At 41.6% G+C, this 24,690-nt stretch overlaps 1 protein-coding gene across 1 annotated transcript in view; it reads right to left on the bottom strand.

Annotated features, from left to right (window-relative positions):
* Positions 1-702: 702 nt before the first annotated feature.
* Positions 703-24,690, bottom strand: part of pdia5 (protein disulfide isomerase family A, member 5) — an 88,583-nt gene continuing 64,595 nt past the window's right edge. Inside the window, exons 12-14 of the mRNA XM_048599263.1 lie at positions 18,877-18,947; positions 8,162-8,296; positions 703-1,759 (exon numbers count right to left, since the gene is read on the bottom strand). Coding sequence (XP_048455220.1) covers positions 1,679-1,759; positions 8,162-8,296; positions 18,877-18,947 — 287 coding nt within the window. The 3' untranslated portion in view covers positions 703-1,678. The remainder of the gene's footprint in view (positions 1,760-8,161; positions 8,297-18,876; positions 18,948-24,690) is intronic.

Below are 24,690 nucleotides of genomic sequence, written 5' to 3'. Positions count from 1 at the left end.
ACCTTGACAGAGTGGTGGTGAGCTGCCTTGTGAAGCACTTTGTCCATGTGCTGCAGGTAATCCATAATGCTATTAGGGAAGGAGTTCCAGGATTTTGAAATGTGACACAAAGACAGAGACATATTTCCAAGCAGGATGCCTAATGGCTTGGGGGAAATAGTTGCAGGATGTGGTGCTCCCATGTATCTGCTGCCCTTGTTCTCTAGATGCCAATGTTCACAGGTAGAATTCAAACCCACGTCCCCAGAACATTACCTTGGAGTTCTGTATTATTAGTCCAGTGACATTACTGTAATATAACCATGCCCCCTTACTTCAGCACCCAATCAAATTAAAGCATTGTCACCAACAGGAAACCAGCAAGTTCTCAAGGCTAGTTAGGGATGTGCAATACATACTGGCCTAGCCAGAGAGTGACCAAAAGTTTGCACCAATGGACTGGAGTTGAAAGCAGAAGAGATCGACTTGAGTTAGGAATGGGTAGCCCCAAAAGTGAACACCAGCTGGGTTTGGAGATAAGGAGGTCAGAAACTTTGGAAGGATTCCCACTGATAATTTAATCAACTTTGTTCTTTTATGGAAAGCAACACACAATAAACATGTGTTGACAGCTCCGTATATTCTTATTACAAGGAACTATATTCCCTCCTCACATATATTCAAGAGGCCCCAAACACCAATAGAACACAAAACCAGTGCAAGTAAAACACAAGAACATTTTATTAGATTTTTTTCAATAAGGTCAATCTTCTATATTCATATTCAACATGCAATCCAAAAATAATCAGTTATTACTGGATCAATATGTGAAGGCAAAAGTTGTACCCATACCTTTTCCATTCTGCCTGATTATTTCACCCACTTAATTAGCTGCAGTATTCTGAAGCACCCTAAGTAATCACAGAATTCAAAAATAATTGTATTTGACTTTTTTTTGGAACTTCCTTGTGCCATCCCTGAGCAATTTGATTAAAATTTTAAATTGTTTTCTACCCTTTCCAGACTTTAATACCCACCCATTCCCCCACCCAGCCCCATGAGAAAAGCCTGGCAATCATAGGCCATCTCAGACCACATTTATGGCCTTTAAAATAGAAAACCCGCAACTACAAAACATTTGCATAGAACACAAGCTAGCAATCGACAAATGCAGTCTAGTTCCAACGTTCCTTTCTCAGAATAGGTCCACTATGAGGTTGATCCATTCTTGTGTAGCTAATAAGGCAGATGCTTCGAGCCTTCCTCAAATGTTGGCATGTAATGACACTTCCTCTTCCAAAAAGTTTGAAGGAATGGCTTTATCCTGCATTTATTGAAACCCTAGCCTTTTTTTCCCTCCTTTTTGAAAGTAACTTAAAACTGGAATATTGCAATCAGATCGGGCACTGACAATACTGGCACCAGGACACATTTGTACCAGTCGATCACTAGTTACAAGTGTTGTACTTGGACACAATTGTGAGAAAGGCAGCATTTATATTTTAAATGTACTTTTCTCATAATAGAGTGCAGTCCTTTAAAAAAAGGACTGCAAGTGGTCCACTGCATTATGACAATTAATTGGGTAATCTTCAGTTTGCAAAGAAAAACTGTCTACGAAAATGTGAAGTTTCAGTACAGTTGTGATGAAAACAGGGCCCTTTCACAGTGTGCGGTGGCAAGCACGAGGTATGTAACGTTATAACTCCTCTTTCCGCTTTGAAATCTTCTCATGGTCCTGCCCTCGCATTGCTCGGATATAGTTAACGAAAGCAGCTTCCTAAGACAAATAACAATTACACGTAGAAAACAATGATCTTTTTTTCGAACAAAATAAGAAATTGTTGGAGAAACTCAGCACCTTGGGCAGCATCTGTGGAGACAAAGCAGAGTTAACATTTTGGCCTTTCTTCAGAACATAGTTGAGCTATTCCTCTACCAGTGAAAATCTCTCTTCAGAATGAGTAGCATCTGCATCTCCATGAAACGCCTATGGGAAAGGTTCAGAGCATTCCCTCAATGTCCCAGAGGTCAGCTACAGACAGCTCACTCCAATCCTGAGCCAGAATAACACATTACAGAGGTGCTATGTGAAGCACAACATTCTTTTTTATGAGAAAGGTGCTCAGCGAGGTGAACGATAATTCATGCACTCTGCGCTCATACCGAAGTACTCAGAACATAGCACAACACGGATAGCAACAAACTAAAGCTTCATCCTGTCTGCGTCAGCTACTCGTTTCAGAAGCAGCTTTGGGAAAATTTACTACTACCTTTATCCATTTCTCACACTACGTGTCCCTCCATGGGTTCAATAAACAGAATGGCCAAATTAGATTAATTAGTACCAAATTAAAAGCAATGCAATTGTAGTTCCATGTCTGTTCGGAACTAAATAGAGACTGCCCAAACTTATTGCACGTGAATCTTACAGCTAGCGGAGTAGTCTGGACTGGTGCCCAAAATGCCTAATCCATTGCATCACCCAGTCCTTTTGTTTTCTTTAAAAGTAACTGAAAAGGCTGCGATTCAAGTTGTAGAAGCACTTTCTCCAAAACATTCTCTTATAATGATCACATCAATATGCAATCTCCTCATTGTGCAATAATTTGATGCAAGGATTAGTTCAGAATTTCCTCCTCATTAACTTCACTGATTCTGTGCTGAATGACAGTTTCGTAAAAACATAAAATAACATCAGCAATCAGAGCAGAAATAGGCCATTTGGTCCGTCGAGTCTGTTCCACCTTTCAGTAAGATCATGGTTGATTTACTGTGGGCTTAATTTCACTTTCCTGCCTTCCCCACAACACACACACACCATATAACCCTGGACTGCTTTGTTACCCAGAACTCCATCTTTGTAAATTTATTTGTTCTTTTATAGGGTGTAGACATCATTGACAAGACCAGCACTGGTTGTCCATCCCCAAATACCTTGAATTCTACAAGCCATTTTCAGAGGGCAGTTAGGGGAATCAATCACATTGATGTAGGTCTTGAGTTTCACGCAGGCCAGACTGGGGAACATCAGGTTTCCTTTCCTAACGGATGTTAGTGAACCAGATTAATTTTTTTGCTGCCATGATAGGATCTGAATCCATGTCCCCAAACATTAGCCTGGTCCTTTGGATGACTAATCCAATGACATTACCACTATGTCCGACCTTCCTTGTGTATCTCAGCCTTGAATATACCCAAGACTAGTGATACTAATTGCTCTTCACCTATTTCAAAGATAGAGAGCACAGAAAAGATGTACACCACAGATAGCGGATTTACTTTGAAAAGTGTCTTGCTCAAATGGAGCATTTTATTAGTTGAGGAGAGAAAGGTCAGGAGGATATTTGATAGAAATGTTCAAAATTAGGATGAATTTTGATGAGTTAAATAGGGAAAATCTACTTCCATTGACTAATAACTGGAATGTGTAAATTAAGATCTTCACCAAAAGAATGAAAAGTGATTATTTTTCTAAATATGACAGATACATTAGAGACATTTAAACGACTCTTGGCTAGGCACATGGATAATAGTATAATGTAGGGTATGCAGGATAGTTTGATCTTAGTAGGATAATAGGTCAGCACAACATTATGGGCTGAAGGGCCTGTAACTGTGCTGTACTGTTCTGTCTATCTTCTATGACAGATTCGGGGTAGGGGAGAGGGTAGCGAGTACTGGACCGTAGACAATGTTGGCAGCAAATGTCACAATAACCTTTCTTTAAAAAAGTGAATTTATATTTGAGTTTTTTTATTGCACAACATGGTGTGGAGATTAGGACAACAAAAAATACTTTCAGAGACAGATGCTGGTGCAAAGAGCTCAATGGCCCAATATTCTGCCATAACATTTTATGATTCCACTTGTCCAAGTAGCCCTGTCAGCAGACTGTCTTGACATGTGGTGTGGAGTTCAGGTGGTTATCATGTACAAGCCTGATCCCTGCAAACCAAATGTTCTGGCTGTGCATTTCCAGAGGTGATCATAAGAGGGAACCCTGCCTGAGTTTTACCTTATCTGGCCCAAAGACCAATGGTCCCCATAGTAGTATTCTGTCTGACGGATAGTATTTAACACAGTCAGTTGTTATTTGATATTGAGCCAGGCTTTTGACTTCTTGAATCCTTTCTATAGTCCACCTGGATCCACTTCTGTGATACTGCATTTGTTCACTCTTACCCAGATCCATCTACTGCTGAAGCCTTCAGCCATGTTTTTGTTCCCCAATTCAACTACTCCAACATTTACCGCCATCTGGAAACCTGCTCATCCAAAAGTGTGCTATTCATTTCCTAACTCAAATCAGGTCCTGTTCACTAACACCCTGTGTGACCAGGTCTAAAATGAATTTAAAATTCGAATCCTCCAGTTCAACTTCCTTAGCCCAAATCTCAGATATCCTTCAGTTTTTCTAATTCTTCCGCATCCACAACTTCTTTCACCATAGCATTTGCAGCCAAGCTCTGAATTTTCATATGTAAAAACCTCACTACTTCTCTGAGACACTCACTCGAAATGTACTTCTTTGACTAAGCTTTTGGTTATATCGCCTAATGACTCTTTCTTTGGCTTTGGCACACTGGTAATGTCACTATACTAGTAATCCACAGTTCCAAAGTTTCTGGTGAGATGGGTTCAAATCCCACGATGGCAGATGGTGAAATTGGAATTCGATATTAAAAAAATCTGGAATTAAAAGCTAGAAAAATGGCAACCATTGTTAATAGTCATAAAAATCCATGTGATTTAATGATGTCTGGAAGGGATAAAAATTTGCCATCCTTACCTGGTTTGCATTACTCCAGATCCATAGCAATGTGGTTGACACTTAATTGCATCTGAAATGACTGAGTAAGTCATTGAGTTCAATGGCAACAACTAAATGTCAGAATATAGGCCTAGTTTTCACAATCTCTTCCTAGACAACAATCCCATTACATCAAGAAACAGTCGTAATTACCTAGGTTGTCCTTCCAATAAATCAGGTATGCCCTTTCCTAGGTAAGACGACCAAAACTGTATACACTGTTCCAGGTGAGGCCGCCCCTGTTTAATTGTGTTAATAGCTCTTTGTCTTTATGCTCCCTATGTGACACATCTACAGTGTTTACACCTCCAAGAGCTTCTGCTCAAGAGTTCATGAGATGGCGACAAACTACAGTCATCGGGGCACTTACAGGGAGATAAAAAAAACTACTAGGGTTTCTCTGGACCAAGAGGCAGTCACGTCATTTAGGATTTGAGTTCTGATGAAGACTCAACGAACTTGAAATGTTAACTCTGCTTTCTTCCCACAGATGCTACCAGACCTGCTGAGTTTCACCAGCAATTTCTGTTTTTGTTTCATTTAGGATTGAGTCTGGTTTACTCAATGATCAGACAGGAATGTCTGACCACAAGTGAGGCAGGTAAGGGGATTCAAAAGGCAGTATTGCAGGAGTATAAAGCTCTGCAATTGTCCACCAGGTTTCAGCTTCTTTCAACTTGTTTGGATGCGAGTGGGGACTGCAGAGTGAATGAGCTGACTAACCACGGCACAGGATGCCATTCAAGTGTAGACAACAGCAAGAAATTAGTGGGAGTTTGGGATAGTATAGGGAGGGGAATAGACACTGTTTTATACAGCTAAGATCATCAGTCCTAGAAAGTTCAGGGGCCTGCCTGGTGCCAGGGCTCAGAAACTTACAGTGGGGGGCAGAGGAATCAGTTATGGCAGTCAATATACAAGCACAAACTGGAATCTGGAATTTATTGCCTGCAAGGTTGATGCAAAGAAAAACCTTCATAACGTTTTAGTAGTATTTAGCTATGTACTTGCAATGCCAATGCTTACAAGGCTGTGGGCCGAGTGCTGGAATGATGGGATTAGAATATTTAGGTGGTTGTTTTTGACCAGCACTGACCTGGTGTGCTGAAGGGTCTTTTCCTCTGCTGTTGATCTTTCCATGAATAAGGGATGGACAATACATGCTGGCCCAGCCACCAACGTCCACAACTCATGAAAAAATAAAACTAAATTATTGTAATGTTCCTGTGAAGCACCCTTGGGACATTTTACAACATTAAAAAGGTGCTTTGTTAATGTAAGGTGTTGTTTTGACTTTAACTTGGAATGTTCTCACTGCGTGTGGGCTAGCAACTCCACAATTTCTGCACTATCATCAAAAGTGTCGTGCAGGGCTCCATTTGAAGAAAGTAGATCATCACAAAGCTCTGAACACTTAAGATGAGAGAGGAAAATGGACAATGAGTAAGGAGAAGAGAGAATTTCACAGAGAGCGAATTATATTCATGGAATCTATTTTTTTTTAAACTGCTTTAACTAAACCTTTCAATACCAGAACTCATTCGTTCTTTGTACTTACAGAAATAATTCATTTTCTAGAGCACTTTGGAATATTTCGGAGAGATAAGGCTGCATATATTTTATATTATATAAAACAAAATACTTTCTCATAAAATTCAGATCCCTAAATAACCAAAGTCCTTGGAAAAAAATAATTTTCCTATAGAGTTGAACTGCTCAATTTTGTGTGACTACAGGTCACTTGTCTCTTGAAGGCATCAGCAGTTCAGTGGACTGAAAACGTTCTTTTGTGTAGTACCTGCTCCCAGTTAAGATTTCTTTCCCTTTGTTTAGCTGCTTGGCTATCTTGTCTGAACATCGAGTGCCATGTTTAAAATCTGAGGCAAGCTTGAGAGTGCTCCACAGGCAGAAGGCTTTTGTTGCTACAAGCTGGTCAGTGTTCTCATTTGTTTGTCCTCAGAGGTACACTCTACTTACCAAAATGCACCCTGGTCTTAATCGCGCACAAACGGAGGATGGAAGGGACCTACTGAACTACAACCAGTTAAACCATGTAGCCCGATGGTAATAAAAACCGAAAGAAGTGCGGATGCTGTAAATCAGGAACAAAAACAGAAGTTGCTGGAAAAAGCTCAGCAGGTATGGCAGCATCTGTGAAGAAAAAAAATCAGAGTTAACGTTTTGGGTCTGTTCCGAGGAAGGGTCACCAGACCCGAAACGTTAACTCTGATTTTTTTTCTTCACCGATGCTGCCAGACGTGCTGAGCTTTTCCAGCAACTTCTGTTTTTGTAGCCCGATGGTTTTGCTGGCTGGTTCCCACATTGGGACCATTCACCTGTTGCAAAGATTTGTACAACCTCAGGATATCCAAAACTCTTCAAAAAAACTTCACTGATTGTGAAAGGCAGGAAATGGGACAACTAATTCAGATACATCAAAGTCCTACAGCTGCAGTGGTAAATAACCAGACAAGATCTGTTTGTAGTAATGTTGGATGAGAGATAATTATTGGTCAGGGCACCAGGGAAAATTCAAAGCAAAAGACAATAAATGCTGAAAATACTCAGCAAGTCTGTGGAGTTGAGAGTTAATGCTTCAGTTCTGTTACCTTTCATCAGAGAATTTCCTTTCTTCTTTCCAAATAGTACCATTGACAGCAATGTTAGGGCCTCATGACGCATGCTTTTGATGACACATAGAACATAGAACTGCACAGTACAGGCCCTTCGGCCCACGATGTTGTGCCGAAATTTTACCCTAAACCTAACGTCTATCTAACCTCCACCCCTACCTTATACTATCATCCATATGCCTATCTAATAGCCACTTAAATGCCCCTAATGAGGCCGACACCACTACCCTCTCCAGCAATGCATTCCACGCCCCTACCACTCTCTGAGTAAAAAATTCGAGAAGTGGCACCACTATTAGTGCAGCACTCCCTCAGTACTGCACTGGATTATCAGCCTAGAGTTTGTGTACAGTTGCTAAGAGTGAGCGTGAAAACCACATTCTTCTTACTCAGCTCCAAGTGTTTTTGCCAAACAGTCACAGTTGACACCTGTTAGTGCACTGGCTTACACAGACCTACCTAAAGGCAAAATGACGACCTGTAACCCCCAAAAGCTGGTTTACCTGTCCAGGTTCAATCAGTAGCTGGTTGGTTAGCAATAATGCCCTGAAACACAATGGACCTGCTTGGTTCAGAAATCAGGATCAATGAGGCTGCTACAGACGATTGACTTAAGTTACAATGTCAATCAAGTGTTTTAGCTTGGAGCTGCACTGACCTGTCTTCGGTTTCCTAATCACTCAAGGACACTCCTCATACAAGTGAGAACAAAGAGTCAATATCAAGTTATACTCACCGCTCTTTCCCCACTGTACCTCTCCATAAATTTTCCATAATTGTAATAGCTGATCATGGGGTATCCCTCCACACCTTCCTGTTTGCATAGCTCATGATTCTGTCCTTTAGTGCAATCAACTGCAGCATAGGCAATCTGCAAATTGAAATTAAAACAGGCTGACAAACAACTGAAATAAAATAGGCAATATTGCAATTCCGTCTTGATGGGTAAAAGATGAAAAGTTGCAACTGTGTCTCTTCTTTCAGCAATACTCGCGCCCTGTGCTGCCATGTGGCAACAGACAATAAGCTTGGGTCTGAACAAAAACAGCAACAGGGTCAACTGGTGCCATTGGACATTGAAGTACCAAATTGCTGAATTAAACGCCTTTTATTGTATTGGTCAAGCTCTGTGGGATCAATGATCTCTGAGAGCTGGCAATCTCCTGTGATAGCTACATGGAACATACAGAAAGTAAAGGGCTCTTCTGGAACAGTGGTAGGGCCCATGCAATTGAACCAGGAGAACTGGGTGTACAGTAACATTTTTGAACAGGCTGATTAGAAAATATCTGGAACATAAAAAGAGTAATAGGGTCCAAACAGTTCATTCACCATTCAAACCTGTTCCCATCTTCCCTCACCCAACATTAAAACCCTCTACTCTCACCTACTTATCTAATTTCCCCTTAACTGCGTCTATGCAATTTGGTGTGGTAGCAGTTGCACATTTGCACCATATTTGGGGGAACAAAGTTTATTTTGAATTCTGGGGAAGAAGGGCAAAGGAGAAACCATGCATTTATCTTCTACCCAGTGGGAGGAGGAGACAGGATCTCCTCCTGCAACAGGTAGCTCTTCACAGATAAAGGTAGTTAGCACTCCAGGTGGCAATTTTTATCTTCACATTACAAAGCCCTTAAATGTCAACTTTTCAACACAATACACAGTTGAAAAAATTGACCTGCTAGAACATGAGGGGGGAACGGGGGGTCTTGCTGCTGCTACCCAAAGCCCTGGTTAGGCAACATCTACAGGACTGCTTGGAGTACAGATTTAAGATCATTGGCAAAGACAGCAATGGAGACAAGAGGAGAATCTTTCTTGCTCAGTGAGTGACTAAGGTTTGGAATTATGTGGCTTGAATATGGGGGCAGCAGATGCAATTGAGACTTCCTGGAAGAAATGGGATTACTGCCTGAAAAGAATGAATATGCAGGGGAATGCTATTAGGTGCAGTGCTTATTCAGAGTACTGATACAGAAACAAGGGGCCAAATGGCCTCCCCCATGGGGCTACAACAATTCTGTTCTGGGCACCCCACCCCAGACCTTGGAGGAGTGACATATGGATTTACTAGAATAATACCTGGTCTTCAGGATTAAAATGAGATTAAATAAAACACTATCCATGGAACATGACCATTGTCAGCAACGTCAGCATTTATTGCCTATTACACAAAGTTAGATTGTCTTAAGGGACGATGCTATAGTAGTTTGTTCATGTTGTCTCAGGGAGTTAACAGGGTAGATAGAAAGTCATTTCTGCTGGTTGGGTTGTCTAGAACAAGGGAATACAGCCTGAAGGCTGAAACTTTCCTTAAGAAAGGCACAGACAAGCAAGCACAGGTGGTGGTAACAGTTTTGCAAACTGCAATGGCAATTTAAATCAACTGCTCTTCGGTAAATTATTAAATTTATCAAATTTTAAAAAATCAAAGGGATGTAGGGTGAAGTTAGGTATATGAAATTAGTTCACAGATCAGCTCAGTTTAAGTGATGGGTTGAACGGCCGTTTCTTACGTTCCTAATCATGCATTCAGAAAACACAACTGCAAATCAAAAAAATTTTTGAAAACCCATGCAGGCAAAGTTCAAACAATCTAGACAAGCAAAGAGAAATCTTTCTCCATAGCTCAGAGAGCAACTGAACAGTGATGTGTGGGAATGAGCCATACTGAGTAGGAAAAACCTCAGACTTGGTCCCTGCCCACATGCTGTTAGTTGATCTCTGGTAGGCAGTGGTGGGAAAAAAATGTTTAGTATCCCTGGACTGAAGGCGTAAAAGAATTGATAAGGTATTACTGTATCTGATCACTAGCTAGCAACACTTGCTGGAAATTGTTTTAAACCAATTTGATGACCACCATAAAATCATAGCTCCAATGGTACCCAATTACAAATGTCATAGCTTACACTGTCGTAAATTATCGAAGGGTTGTAAGTACTGTATTCTTAAATGAATAATTTCTTCAGAAGACTGGAGAAAAAAATGACAAGGAACAGCAGTGAAGAGAATTAAAAAATAACAATCAGCCTCCTCTTAAATACTTTGTGACAATATTAATTTCTCCCCATCTTAAAAGCACCAGGTTCTAGCTAAAGCAAAAGGTACCAGGTGATTTTGCTTGTGCGAGAGAATCAATATTGACCACGGACTACAGGGTGAACAGCAGAGTCAATCCTGATTCTGTTCTTTGAATCTCAACAGAGGTTAGTGGATAGTCCCCACTGTGGCTGATTCAGAACCATTTTGACAATGGGACAGTATGTGATCAATGGCCTCAGCACAGACCAAACTAAACCAGTAACCTTATTGTTCAGCTGCTTGTCTATAGACATGTGATGAACATGAAATCTATTGGTCCCTTGTAAGACAGAATTAGTGGGGCAGTGCGGGGGGAAACAAAAATGAGAGTGACAGAGAAAAGTTGTGCAAGACAGATGACGTAGGATGCAAGCTGTCAACACTGTCAGCAATATGGATAATCCTCCACTTGCTGATAAAGAGCATGAGACAAAATCAGAGGAAAGGGGTAAATTCACCCTTTTAACCTGCAAACTGAGAAAATTCCAGTAAGCTGCGTAATTACTCTAATCATTCTGCTGTCACTACATCTCAAATCCAGGTGACATTTGTTTGCACAGTAAATCACTAAGTGCCCAACATTTTGGAGTGGAATTTTGATGGTATGATCGATTAATAAATATTTCCTACAGAAAGTACCATGTTATTTAGTCTATATGTGTCACCAATGTGACGCTTTAATGTAATGCAGCTTAAAAAGAATGATTAGCAGCGATTGGAGCCACTGACTTGCACTGGGTAACAGTCTGCAGAGAAGCACATTGAGCAGCAGAGTAACTGCAAATAAATGAATTGCACCATATTAAATTCAAATGCTGTTTTACCATTTCACCTCCCTGTTTTTTTAAAAAAAGCATTGCCAGTTATTTTTCTCTTTGCTTCATAAAAGCCCTGGTTTTTTGATGGACAAAGTCATAACTCTGCAACAAAAAGTGCCTCGTTACCTCTCCTGTCCTCTGTGTGTCAAGTCGGTCGTTTGATCACAGGGACTGTATCGCTGATTTGATCCTGCCCTTACCCAACAAACAGGTGCTCATGCAGCAGGAACTGGGCAGGAGGCTTGGGAAGTTGCCTTTTCTTTGGCTCAAAGGCACTTCAATATGCACATACATTTAACAGGGAAAAGCAGCCCACTGAGCTTCATATATGCACATGGGGAAGAACTGCAAGAGGAGATGGAGGCTGAATTACAGATGATTGAAAGGGTGATGAATAAGGTGCAGCAAGATAGCTCCAGGGTGCACACCGCTGGTTTGAAGGGAATTTATGCAGATCCATCCACGACCTCAGTACACCTCTCCCAAATGCTCTGAAGCCAATGAAGTACATTTTAAAGTTTGTTGTAATGTAGGAAATCAGTCAATTTGCACATGACAAACTCTAACAAACAAAAATGTTACAATGACTAGGTGAGGGATGTTAGCTGAGGGACCAAAAACTGGCCAGATAGTGGGAAAATCTCCTGTGCTGTTCAAGTGCATGAGGTCCTTTATATCCTGAAAGGGTATACCCAGACTTTTTCTTAATTCACTTCTGGAATGTGGGCATTGTTGGCTGCCAGCATTTATTTTCCCATCTCTAGTTACTTTTAAGAAGGTGGTGGTGAGCTGCCTCCTTGAACCGCTGCAGTCCATGTGCTGTAGGTTGACCTACAATACTCTTGGGGAGGGAATTCCAGGATTTTCACTCAGTGACAGTGAAGGAACAATGAAATATTTCAAGTCAGGATGGTGAGTGGCTTGGACGAAAACTTGAAGATGGTGGTGTTCCTATGTATCTGCTGCCCTTGTCCTTCTAGGTGATAGTGGTTTTGGGTTTGGAAGGTGCCTGTCCATAGATCTTTGGCAGATTGCTGCATTTGTAGATAGCACAACTGCTGCTACTTGAGTTTTGGTGATGCAAGGACTGAATATTTGTTGCTGTGGTGTCAATTAAGCAGGCTGCTTTGTCCTGGATGGTGTCAAGCTTCTGACGTGTATTTGGAGCTGGACCCAACCAGGCAAGTGGGGAGTATTCCACCACACTCCTGACTTATGCCTTGTAGATGGTGGAAGCCAGGTGAGCTACTCAGTGTAGCATCCCTAGCCTCTGACCTGCTCTTGTCGCCACTGTGTTTATATGGTGAATCCAGTTGAGCTTCTGATCAATGGTAACCCCAAGATGTTGATAGTGGTGGATTCAGTGATGGCAACATCATTCAATGTCAAAGGGTAGTGGTTAGATCGTCCCTTATTGGAGATTGTCATAGCATGGCATAGACGTGCTGCAAACGTTATTTTGAAATCTAAAACCTTTAACCTTAAATATATCTTTGAAACTAATCAAAAGATGGCATCTCTGACAGTGCAGCCCTACCTCACCACTGTACTGGAATCTGGGTTTTTGCATTTGCATCTCTGTACTGGAGCTTGAACTATCAAACTTCTGGCTCAGAGGCCAGAGTATTACACACTGAGCCACAGTTGAATGCCTCACTAAATACCTGCAGCATCCCGGCGTTGGATGAGGATAAAAGCTGTGATGAGAATTTGAAGCTACATGAGGTAAAGCAACTTAAGGCCATGGGATGATTTGTAAATAGGAACCTCAATATTGAATAAGGCAATTACAACAAACAGTGAATATTGAGATGGAAACTAGAATTCACACAGGACGATAACCCAATAAAAGTGACAGCAACTTGCATTTACAGAGCAGGATGGCAGTGATGGAATAGTCTGAAAAGGAAAACCATTGGAAGATAGAGGTGAAAAGCAGTGAAGCAATTTAGGGTTGGAGTCAGCAATGAATTGGAGTGAAAAAGAAGTGGAGATATGATACTGTGAAGGGGTGAGGGGTGGGGTGGGGCATTGGCTGAGTAGTTGGAAGCTTGAATGAAGATCAGACAAACTCGAAATGGTTGGGTTCAATCAGAGCAGGTGCGTGGAAGTGATTGATACAATTGCACCTAGATAGGAAACCTCTCAAGACCTAGGAGCACAGAGGACAATTGCATTGCCCTGAATGCATCTAATTTGAGATCAGCTAATTCAGCACAGGTCACGAAGTGGGGACAACCTGAAGCATTTATATTCAGCCATTCACTGCCTTGGTTAGCTGAGAGATCAACAGAGCCTGACAGTGCATTCTAGCCAGCTTAAAATGATGTGGATCCTTTATTAGTGCAAGATCCTATTCACGTAACTGGTTTATTGGCAAAGCGAAATGGACCTAATGGAATTGTTATTGACAGTCATTTGGGGAAAAATAGGGAAAGTGAACAAAGCAGCATAAAGTGTATTGATTTTTGGCACTGTTTGCAAGACGTGCAGGGATAGGCATTGTTTTGTTCCATTAACACAAGGTGCTGATCAATATGTACTCTGGAAAGCAAGGTTATACTGAAGCATAGGTCAATAGCACATCTCTGACAGACCATATCATTTTCTATTTAGGTGATCCTAGATTTAGTTCCTTAAAATTGGAAGTTCTGTAACTCACTGAGGGAGATGATATTAGCTAAAAGGGTTTCATTATGAGGTCAAGTCACATAGACTAGGCTTGCAATCCCTGGAGTATAGAAGATGAAGGGGCATTCTAATTGACGTGTGGAAGATGATTAAAGGAATTGACAGAGGCCCAGAAAGAAGAACTATATGGTCTAGATGGCGCAGTGTGTTCTGAACAAGGAGGCAGAACCATAAAATTGGAGTCAAGTTTCTCATGGATGAAATCAGGAAGAATATCTTCACACAAAGGGTAGTAGAAGTCCAGAGCTGTGTCATGCCTTCCACACCCCTCCACCACATTCCCAAATAGTTGTGACTAGGAGCTTACTGAAATGTTTGAATTTGGAATTGTTCAGATTTTTTGTTGAACTAACAATTACAGAATCAAAATAGATAAACGGTGTTAAGATGGGGTAAAGACTGATCCTGTTGAACGGTGGAATAGGATCACCAGGCTGCACAGTCCACTCTTATTCCCATGTTTTGCATTCTGGAATTGATCACATGGGATGTCAAAATGGAATCATTAGCCCTGTGCATAATAAATTAGCTCACCAGGAAAGTCCTCCCGAGCATCGTACATTTCCACCATTTGTCTAGCAGCATTTATGATCTCACCCACACCATCAGGGTAGGTGAGGGACAGAAATGTGCACATCTTATGACTCTTGGGTTACCAACATGGAAGGAGGTGAAGGTGGTTGTGATTGGGTAAATGTTTGGCAGAAACAGTGTGATGTGGTAAAATGTGAATGTTTCCATTTTGGCAAGGAGAATGGACAAGTAGCAATTGTAGAACTCTGAGGTACAAAGAAATCTGAATGTGCTGCTATACAAGTCACAAGAAGTTAGTATATGGGTTCAGCAAGTAATCAGGAAAGCAAATGGAATGTTGTCATTTATTGAAGGGGAATTAAATATAAAAGGAAGGATATTTTACCACAAAAAAAAAACCAAAGAACTGTGGATGCTATAAATCAGGAACAAAAACAGAATTCGTCAGAAAAGCTCAGCAGGTCTGGCAGCATCTGAGGAACTTGGATCTGAGGAAGGGTCACCAGACCCGAAATGTTAACTCTGATTTTTCTTTACAGATGCTGTGAGATCTGCTGAGATTTTCCAGCAACTTCTGTTTTTGCTCGTGATACTTTGCCACAGTTGCATAGTGTGTTGGTGAGGAGTGCTTTGTACAGTTTTGGTCTCCTCATTTAAGGAAGGTTGTAAATGTGTTAGGTACAGTTCAGAGAAGGTTCTGACATACCTTGTTTGGGAGGAGTCGTATGAGGAAAGGTCAGACAGTCTGGACCTGTATCATTGGAGTTTAGAAAACAAAGAGATATTGTATTGAAACATAAGATTCTAAGGGGATCTGATAGGCTGGATACTGGGATATTTCCCTTTGGAGGAAAAGACCTTGGAACTAGCGAAAACAGTTTGAATAAGGGGCTGACCATTTGAGATGGCTATGGGGAGGAGTATTTTTCTCTGAGGATCAGGTGACTTTGAACTTGATTTCCCCAAAAAGTGGTGGAGGCAGTGTCATTGGGAAACTTTTAAGGTGAAGGTAGATATATTCTTGACTAACAAGGGAGTCAAAGATTATCAGGAAATGTGGAGTTAAGGATATTGTCTTACTGAGAAGACAGAGGGGCTAAATGGTCTACTTCTGCTCCTAATTCATTTGAAGTGGATAAAGAATGGCTTCACAGCATCCACTTCGAGAGCTTAATGAAGCTGGTCACCATTTCTCCCTCCCTCCCTCTTCCTCCAGGCACAAAATACAAATGGCAATCTCGAAAGAATAGACGCTATCATATACACTTAGAACATCCATCAGAAGAAGAGGGCTGCACCTCATCCGAATAAGGGAATGTAACGTTAATAGAAGAGAATTCAAACAAGGAAGGGTCACTGGAATAGAGATGTTAACCGTTTTTCTCATCACAGATGCTGCCAGACCTGCTCAGTTTCTACAGCACTTTCTGTTCTTGCTTCAATCAAATATAAATTGCTAAGGCCAAAGTGTTTTGCAATCCATGCTGGTAACTGTAACGTGTGACCAAATAAATACATCAGTTAAGCCACAAGCGACAGTCCACGTCTAGGTTTGACAACACTAAGCAGCCCGTATTAAACATGGCATGGAGGCTGTGGTTCTCCTGTGGGATAGAGACCACAGAATAACTAAAGTTCAGCATGAACAAAAATAACCAGAGAACTGCAGATGCCAGAAATCAGAAATAAAAACAGAACTTGCTAGAAAAACTCAGCAGGTCTAGCAGCATCTGTGGAGAAAAGGCAGAGTTAACGTTATAGGTCCAGTGACCCTTCTTCAGAACTTTTCTTTGTTCTGAAGGAGGGCCACTCGACCCAAAACGTTAACTCTGCCTTTTCTCCAAGGATGCTGCTAGACCTGCTGAGTTTTTCCAGCAACTGCTGTGTTTGTTTCAAGTTCAACATGACCTGAGATTGTGAATGACTGAAGACCAACATTCAGATAATTAATTCTAAAGAGTTAACTTTAAAGATATAAAGAAACATGCCTTAACACATTTATTGTTTAGAAACACCCTCTAGTCAGTGGATAAGCGGGAAATTTAAAGAGAGAAGGCTGAACATGCTACTGGACACATACAAACTTGAATCAACAAACATGTAACCAAAGCAGACATCAAATTAATCAGAAGGAATGTAAGCAGCAAAAACAAATCCTAAAATTAATGTAGGGAAAAGGCAGAAAGGTTCAGTGGAATGAATACAACAGACGTAAACACATTAAAAGGTGACAGGATGCAAAGAGGGAACAGGAAGAAAGCATAGCTCCATGAACTGAAAGAGTTTCTTACTGATATGAGGGCAGTCAGAGGAGAGGTGAAAAGCCTAAAGGATGCAAACAGAGTTATTTAAGAAACGCCATATTTGGGAGGGTTGGGAAGCTGAAGTCCGCTTCAAATGATGGGTTAAAATGGGGTGAATGGTCTCCTGTCACCAGTACTTACTTTGTACTGGAGAAAATACCTGCATTTATATAGCAACTTTCATAACTTCAGGCCATCCCAAAGCACTTTACAGCCAATGAATCATTTTTGAAGTGCAGTCACATTTGTAATGTAGGAAAATGCAACAGCAAATTGATGCACAGCAATGTTCCACAAACTGAAATAATAGCCACATCTTTTAGTGATATGGGTTAGGGACACCTGCGAAAACTTCCCTATTTTTCCTGGAATCATGCCTGGGAATCTTTTATGTCCGCGTGAGAGCAGAAGGAGCCTGAGTTAAACATCTCATCCACCAGGTGGCACCTCCCACAGTTCAGCACTCCCTCAGTACTAAACTAGGAGTGCAAGCCTGAGTAGTGTGCCCAGGTACCTGGGGTAAGTCTTGAACCTACGAGCACAAGGCAAGGGTGCCACCCACTCAGCAACAGCCAACAACTATGTGGCACTTCCTTCATACTGCCATGATAATCTTGAATGGCAGAGAAGGCTTGCAGGCCTGAATGGCCTACTCCTGCTCCAGTTGCTGTGATTTTATTATGAGAGAGGATTTATTTACGTTTCCCATGGTAGAAAGGTCATGGAACACGGGAAAAGCAGAGAGAAACCAGGATGCCCTTGACAATTATAGAACTGAGTGGTGTATCTAGGAGGACATTAAAAGATAGGTAAGAGGTGATCATAGTGAAGAATTCATTTGCGATTTCTTCTCTGTACATGGACAAAAGTTGGATCGTGAACTCTCCTTGTACTGAGGATCAAGAGATCGCTTCACAGGGCATCATGAGCACAAACTCCCTTTATACCAGCTGGCAGGGGCACTTTGTTGAAAGTATAGTGTGCTTTCTCATATTCCAATCTCCAAGCTGGAAGAAAACAGCGTGAAGGTGAGAGACTGAGGAAAAGGAAATAAAATGAAAGAAGGGAAGGCAAGCTTCTGGCTGAGCTGATAGCTTCTTTACTCTACAGGGTAGTTTGTGTTGCTTAGCTTGCTGGCAGACACATGCACAAGTATTCACAAGCTTACTGCCAAGTAAATTCCCTTTAAATTTGCAGAATCATCAAAACGTCTAAAAAAAACTAACTACATGCACTGCAGTATTGTGAATTACTACACAATGATTCAAAAACTAAAACTTTGTCTCTTCGGTCAAAGGTCCAACAAGACGGGGTTGGTCTTATCCCATCTGAGACAAGGAGAATGGAGGACGCTTGTGTTGAATACATTGGTCCTCACTGCATGTGATTCCATGTCTCAGGATACAGGCAGCCCACAGGCAATCTTTCTAACCAAATGATGAACAGTTGTTTAAGAGTACAATGCAGAGGCCATTCAGTCCTAAAACTCGGCTATGGCTCTTCAAACTGCAATCCCATTAGTCCCATTCCCCCTCTGCTTTGCTGTTACAACCTTACATTTCTGTCCAAATAAAGTGATGAGATTTCACTGCCCCAGCCTCATCTGATACACTTTTTCCAGCTCGTATAGATGTTGGGAGCAGGAATATTAGAAAGGGTACTAAGTTGTATCATCAGTCATGATCATATTGAATGGCAGAGCAGCCTCAAGGAGCTGAATGGTCTACTCTTGTTCCTTTTTTCTATGTTTCTACAAGTATGCCTTTCACTCTTGTACATCAAGAGGCACAAAGAGCGACTGTGGTGTGCACTTATTGCCACCTCCGTCAAAATTAGCCTTATATCGTGGGAAAACACCAGCTCTGTGCTCATTTGTATCAAGTTTCATATTTAGTCCATTTGGTGGAGGCATTGTGAGGAAGGGGGAAGGGGTACCTTACACAACTTTGCGCAAATTCAAAGGTGAATTATTCTACACTAAGTTTAAGAGATGGGATCAATCCCTTAAACCATAAAATTACCTTTCGTTCTTCTTTAAAATGGTCAGCGGCTGCTGTGAAATGTGGGATAGTATTCTTACAGTGAGGGCACCCTAGAACAAAAAAAATGAAAGAGCAGTTCATAAATCACCCTGGGCACAATTGAAAGCTTGATCTGGAAGATTTGGAGAGAGACAGAGAGAGAGAGAAAAAAAAACAAAATGTAGCTTTCTTTACATCCATCCAGGCTAGTGGCAGAACAAAGGACTAAGCATAATGCCATATTTGTTTTTGCGAAAGATATTGTGATCAGACCTCTTCAAGTGCATTTACACGCATGGGAACTACTTATTCTAACATTTAATGTATGCAATAATTTCCATGTGACATTGAGAATAGATTGGTTCCAGCCTCCAGCTTTGTGTGTGGTATTAGCAGAATTAATCGGAGGTAGCCTTCGTCCTGCTTACACAGAAGGTCTTCATAGTGCTAAGAGCAGGCAACAAGGCTTCCTCTGATCAATCAACAAACGAATATTGATGCCACTGTGTGTGGTTTTGCCATCACCTCGAATTAATGGTGGAAGGGGGCACCACAAAGAGCCAACCGTAGGTATGGAGGTTTCTAAAATTTTATCATGGTCCTGAGAAGTGCACCGCAACATTTCATTATGTTAAAGGTGAGGTAAATGCAAGCTATGGTTGGCTTATGCTCTGTAGAAAAATACGATTAACACGCCTCAACTATTTATAAATTTGTCTCCTTGCTGCACTACCTGTAAGTCCACCCCAATCTGAGATAGGAGCCTCCTGATAGCAGTAATTAACTTGCACCTTTACCAGTTTGCACCTGGGTCTCATAAGGTCGGATCTAGCTGAAACAGTGCCCAGGGTTGACTTTTACATTTAACATAAGATTGTTTCGTTTCTTATTATTAACCACCACCGCCCCCCCTTTCAAAGTTAAACAATTCAGATTTTCTTTTAAAAAAGAAAGACTGTCCAAGTCTGGGTCCTTATGGCACACCAAGGTCAGATATGTTCTCTTCACTGCAATATTTCAATAGGTTTGAATTTTCCAAGTAACTCAATGACCTCAAACGAATGCAGCATCTAAGATTCAGCCTAATCTAGACGGCTGAAGCAATTTATGGCATTTCAGCTCAGCGTTTATTAACCGATGCTGTATCAAGAGGAGGAGGAGTGGACCGTTCAGCTGCTTACCTGGTCTGGCATACAATAAGATCACAAATTATCTCACTGTGGCCTCAACTGCACTTTCCCACCTGTCCTCTATAATCCTTCACTCACTTGTAGATCAAAGATTGGTCTTACTCAGCCTTGAATATATTCAATGATCAAAGGTCCACTGCTCTCCAGGGTGGAAATTAACACAAGATTAACAAAACCTCTCAGGGAAGAAACTCTTCCTTACCTTGGTGTTAAATAAATCCTCATTTTTAAGCCCACAAGTACTAGATTTTCCCCATGAGAGGAAACATCTTCCTAGTTTGCAACTGCAGCAAGACTTCCTTATTTGTACACTCTATTCTACTTGTAATAAAGAAAATTATGTTTATGGTTATATCTACCTGCTATGTTGCATGCTAAATTTTTTGTGATTTGCGTGCAGGGATATCCAAATTCAAAGTTGGACAAGGTTTAGATGTGAGTTATGATTCTCCAAAGCCTCCTACAAACTTGTCCATAAATGGAACCAGTAGGTGATTGTAATTGAATTGTACATTCAAAGCAATGTGAATCTAGCTTCATGCCCAGAAGCAATAGTGAGCTGTTAGGTATTCAGAGGGGAAATGGATGGTGTAGGAGAAAATAATCCTTTATGTTTGGTAAAAGAGGCCGTGCAAAAATCAATTTATGCCAACCTGGACAGTCAGTCATATCTGATCAGCTTCAAAACAGCCCTAACTAGTCAAATTGGCTTTGTAAGAGGAAATTTAAGATCATTTACCAAGGAGAAAGACATGCATGATAGTATGTTTAGAGAGGGGTTTGTTGATACTCCGAGACATATCGATACTAAGGAGGTGGTAGTGTTGCATGTCTTGAAAAACGTTAAGGTAGATAACTCCCCAGGACCAGATGGCATATATCCCAGGATGCTGAAGTAGGCAAGGGAGGAAATTGCTGAGGCCTTGACGGAGATCTTTGTATCTTCTTTAGCTACAGGCGAGATCCCAGAAGACTGGAGAATAGCCAATGTTGTTTCTTTGTTTAAGAAGGACAACAGGGATAATTCAGGAAATTATAGACCAGTGAGCCTTATCTCAGTGGTAGGGACATTATTGGAGAAGATTCTTAGTGACAGGACTTAGTTGCATTGAAGAAGAATAGACTTATTAGGGCTGGTCAGCATGGCTTTATGCAGGGGAGTTCTTGTCTCTCAAATTTGATTGAGTTTTTTTGAGGAACTGACGAAGATGATTGATGAGGGTAAAGCAATGGATGTTGTCTGCTTGGACTTTAGTAAAGCATTTGATGAGGACCTCATGGTAAGCTGGTCCAGGAGATCAAACCCCATGAATCCATGGTGAATTGGTAAGTTGGATACAAAGTTGTCTTGGTCATAGAAGACAGAGGGTAGTTGTGGAGGTCTATGACTATTGGTGTTCTGCAAGGATGAGTGCTGGGACCTCTGTTGTTTGTGTGTATATATGATTCCGATGAAAATGTCTGTGGTCTGATTAATAAGTTTGTAGATGAGATAAAAATTGGTGGAGTTGCAGATCGTGAGGAAGGATATCAAAGCATGCAGCAGGATATCGATCGCTGGAAATTTGGGCAATGAAATGGCAGATGGAGTTTTATCCAGACAAGTGTGAGATTATGCATTTTGGGAGGTCAAATTCAACAAGATCAAATACTGTAAATGGCCAGACTATTAGGTGCATTGATATATAGTGGGATCTTGGTGGCAACACAAGTGGATAAGGTGGTAAAGAAGGCACAAGCATGCTTGTTTTCATTGGTCAGGGCATTGACTATAAAAGTTGGCAAGTCACAATGCAACTGTACAAGACTTTGGTCAGGCCACATTTGGAGTACTGTGCACAGTTCTGGTGGAAGGATGTAGAGGGTTTGGACAGGGTGCAGAAGAGGTTCATCAAGATGTTGCCTCGATTGGAGTGTATTAGCTACAAGTTGAGGCTGGACAACTTGGACATCACAACAAGGTGGTGAGGAGGTGCTTCTTGAACTAGCTGCTGCAGGTTGACCCACAATGCCCTTAGGGAAGGAATTCCAGGATTCTAACCCAATGTCAGCGAAGGAACGGCAATATATTTCCAAGTCAGGATGTTGAGTGGCTTGGAGGGGAACTTGCAGGCTTCCCAGTGTTCCCATGTATCTGCTGCCCTTGCCCTTCTAGACAGATACACTGCAGAAATTCACCAAAGATCCTCTGACAGCACCTTCCAAACCCAAAACCACTTCCATTGAGAAGGACAAGAACAGCAGACATATGGGAACACCACCACCTCCAAGTTCCCCTCTAATCCACTCACCGTGATTACTTGGAAATATATCGCCGGTCCCTCACTGTCACTGGGTCAAAATCCTGGAATTCCCTCCCTAATGGCATTGTGGGTCAACCTATAGCAGGTGGACTGCAGCAGTTGAGGAAGGCAGCTCACCACCACCTTCTTAAAGGCAACTAGGGATGGGCAAGAAATGCTGGCCAGCCAGCCACATCCACATCCCACAAATGAATAGAAAAAGGGGATTGTGGGTTTCGAAGGTGCTGTCCAAGGATCTTTGGTGAGTCTCTGCAGTACACACTGCTGCTACAGAGCATTGGTGGTGGGGGACGGGGGGAGTGGACGCTTGGCACCACTGCCACGATCAAGAGGGCCACTTTGTCTTTGATGGTGTCAAGCTAACTGTTATTGGAGCTGGACCCATGCAGGAATATTCCATCACATTCCTTGTAGGTGAAGGACAGGCTTTCGGAGTCTGGAGTTGAGTTACTTGCTGCAGTTTTCCAAGCTCTGACCTGCTCTCGTAGCCACTGTGTTTCTGTGGCGAGTCCAGTTGAGTTTCTAGTCAATAATAACTCCAAGGACGTTGATAGTGGGGGTTCAGTGATGGTAACACCATTAAATGTCAAAGAGTAGTTATTAGATTCTCTCTAGTTGGAGATAGTCATTGCCTGACATTTGTCCAGATCTTGTTGCGTTTGTTTGAGCATAGACTGCTTCAGTATCTGAGCAGTAGCAAACAGTGAACATTGTGCGATCATTGACAAACATCCCCACTTCTGACCTTATGATGGAGGGATGGTCATAGATGAAGCTGCTGAAGATGGGTGGACCTAGGATACTACGCTGAGGAACTCCTGCGGAGGTGTCCTAGAGCTGAGACGACTGACCTCCAACTAACACAACCAGCTTCCTATATACTGGGTATGATTCCAACTGCAGAGAGTTTGTCCCCGGTACCTAGGGATTCCAGTTATGCTTGGGCTCCCTAATGTAACACGCGGTCAAATATGACCTTGGTGTCCATTTCCAACTCTAACCTCCTTTGCGATTCACAAAGTCACTCTAATCTCTCCCTTTACCATATCTACTGCACCTAATCTAATTCTCCTTCATCTCCTCCCATGATCTCATTTCCTGCACACTTCCCTATCTTCACCATCCAGTCAATATGGTTCTCTTTTACCATTTTCTTAACACCTGTTCCATTCAAACTACCACTTATTCCTTTTCTCAACTCAGTTCCAGATGACATTCGTCTTTTTACTCCACTCAAATCATCTCATCTTGCACTTCTAAGGTCAATTCAACTTGGCACCCAGTAGGAGCTGACAATTTCTTCTCTTGGTTTTAGATAATGATGATGCACATACTTTCCTAATCGTATCCCGATTTCTCTCTAATTAATTTCACATGCTCCCTTTATTCCTTGTTACCTCACCTGGTTTCTTCCCACACATCTGCCATCCCTGTTACCCCTCTGCCAGTCCTGTTTCTACCCGAGACCTGATCAGACTTCAGATGATTTTGCCCATGGTATTGTTGTGGGTCACACCCTGTCCCAAGGGAATTCACACCCAAAGTATGCTGGAGCTCGATACACTTCAAATAGGATCTGAGTAACAACTGGTTGGTTGAGGGGGTCGGGGGAGGAAAAAGATTGAAATTTGGCTTCAATGGGTAGTCATCGCCTTGAAACATACGCCATCCCTTTCAAATGTGGATGATTGACAGCAATGTAATGAGATTCGGGCATTAGACTAAATAGTGAATGGTGATCAATATATGATGACATTTCAGTGATATATCAATCATCATTTAGAGTATTTCTCACTATTTGGTACAGCAAGTACAGGCAAAGAAGGCAAATTTTCTTTGCTTCAAATAGACCACAAATTTGGATTAACGCAGAAAAAAATATTTGCACAGTCCAGACCAATGTACAAGCCTCTTAGAGTCACAATTACAACAATGTACAGCACGGAAATAGACCCTTCAGTCCAACTCATCCATGTTGACCAGATATCCTAGATTAATCTAGTCCCATTTGCCAGCATTTGACCCATATCCCTCTAAACTGTTCCTGTTCGTATACCTTTCAAATGTTGTAATTGTACCAGTCTCCACCACTTCCTCTGGTAGTTCATTCCATACATGTATCACAAAAGAAAGTACATGCAATGTGCCTCAATGACGAAGTAAAAACCAAAAAAACTGCGGATGCTGTGAATCAGGAACAAAAACAAAGTTGCTGGAAAAGCTCAGCAGGTCTGGCAGCATCTGTGAAGGAGTAAACAGAGTTAACATTTCGGGTCCGGTGACCCTTCATCAGAACAGTTCTGAGGAAGGGTCACCGGACC

The sequence above is a fragment of the Rhincodon typus genome, chromosome 7 (genome assembly GCF_021869965.1).
Source record: "Rhincodon typus isolate 14 chromosome 7, sRhiTyp1.1, whole genome shotgun sequence".
Taxonomy (NCBI): domain Eukaryota; kingdom Metazoa; phylum Chordata; class Chondrichthyes; order Orectolobiformes; family Rhincodontidae; genus Rhincodon; species Rhincodon typus.
This window is presented reverse-complemented; position numbering and strand designations above follow the sequence as displayed.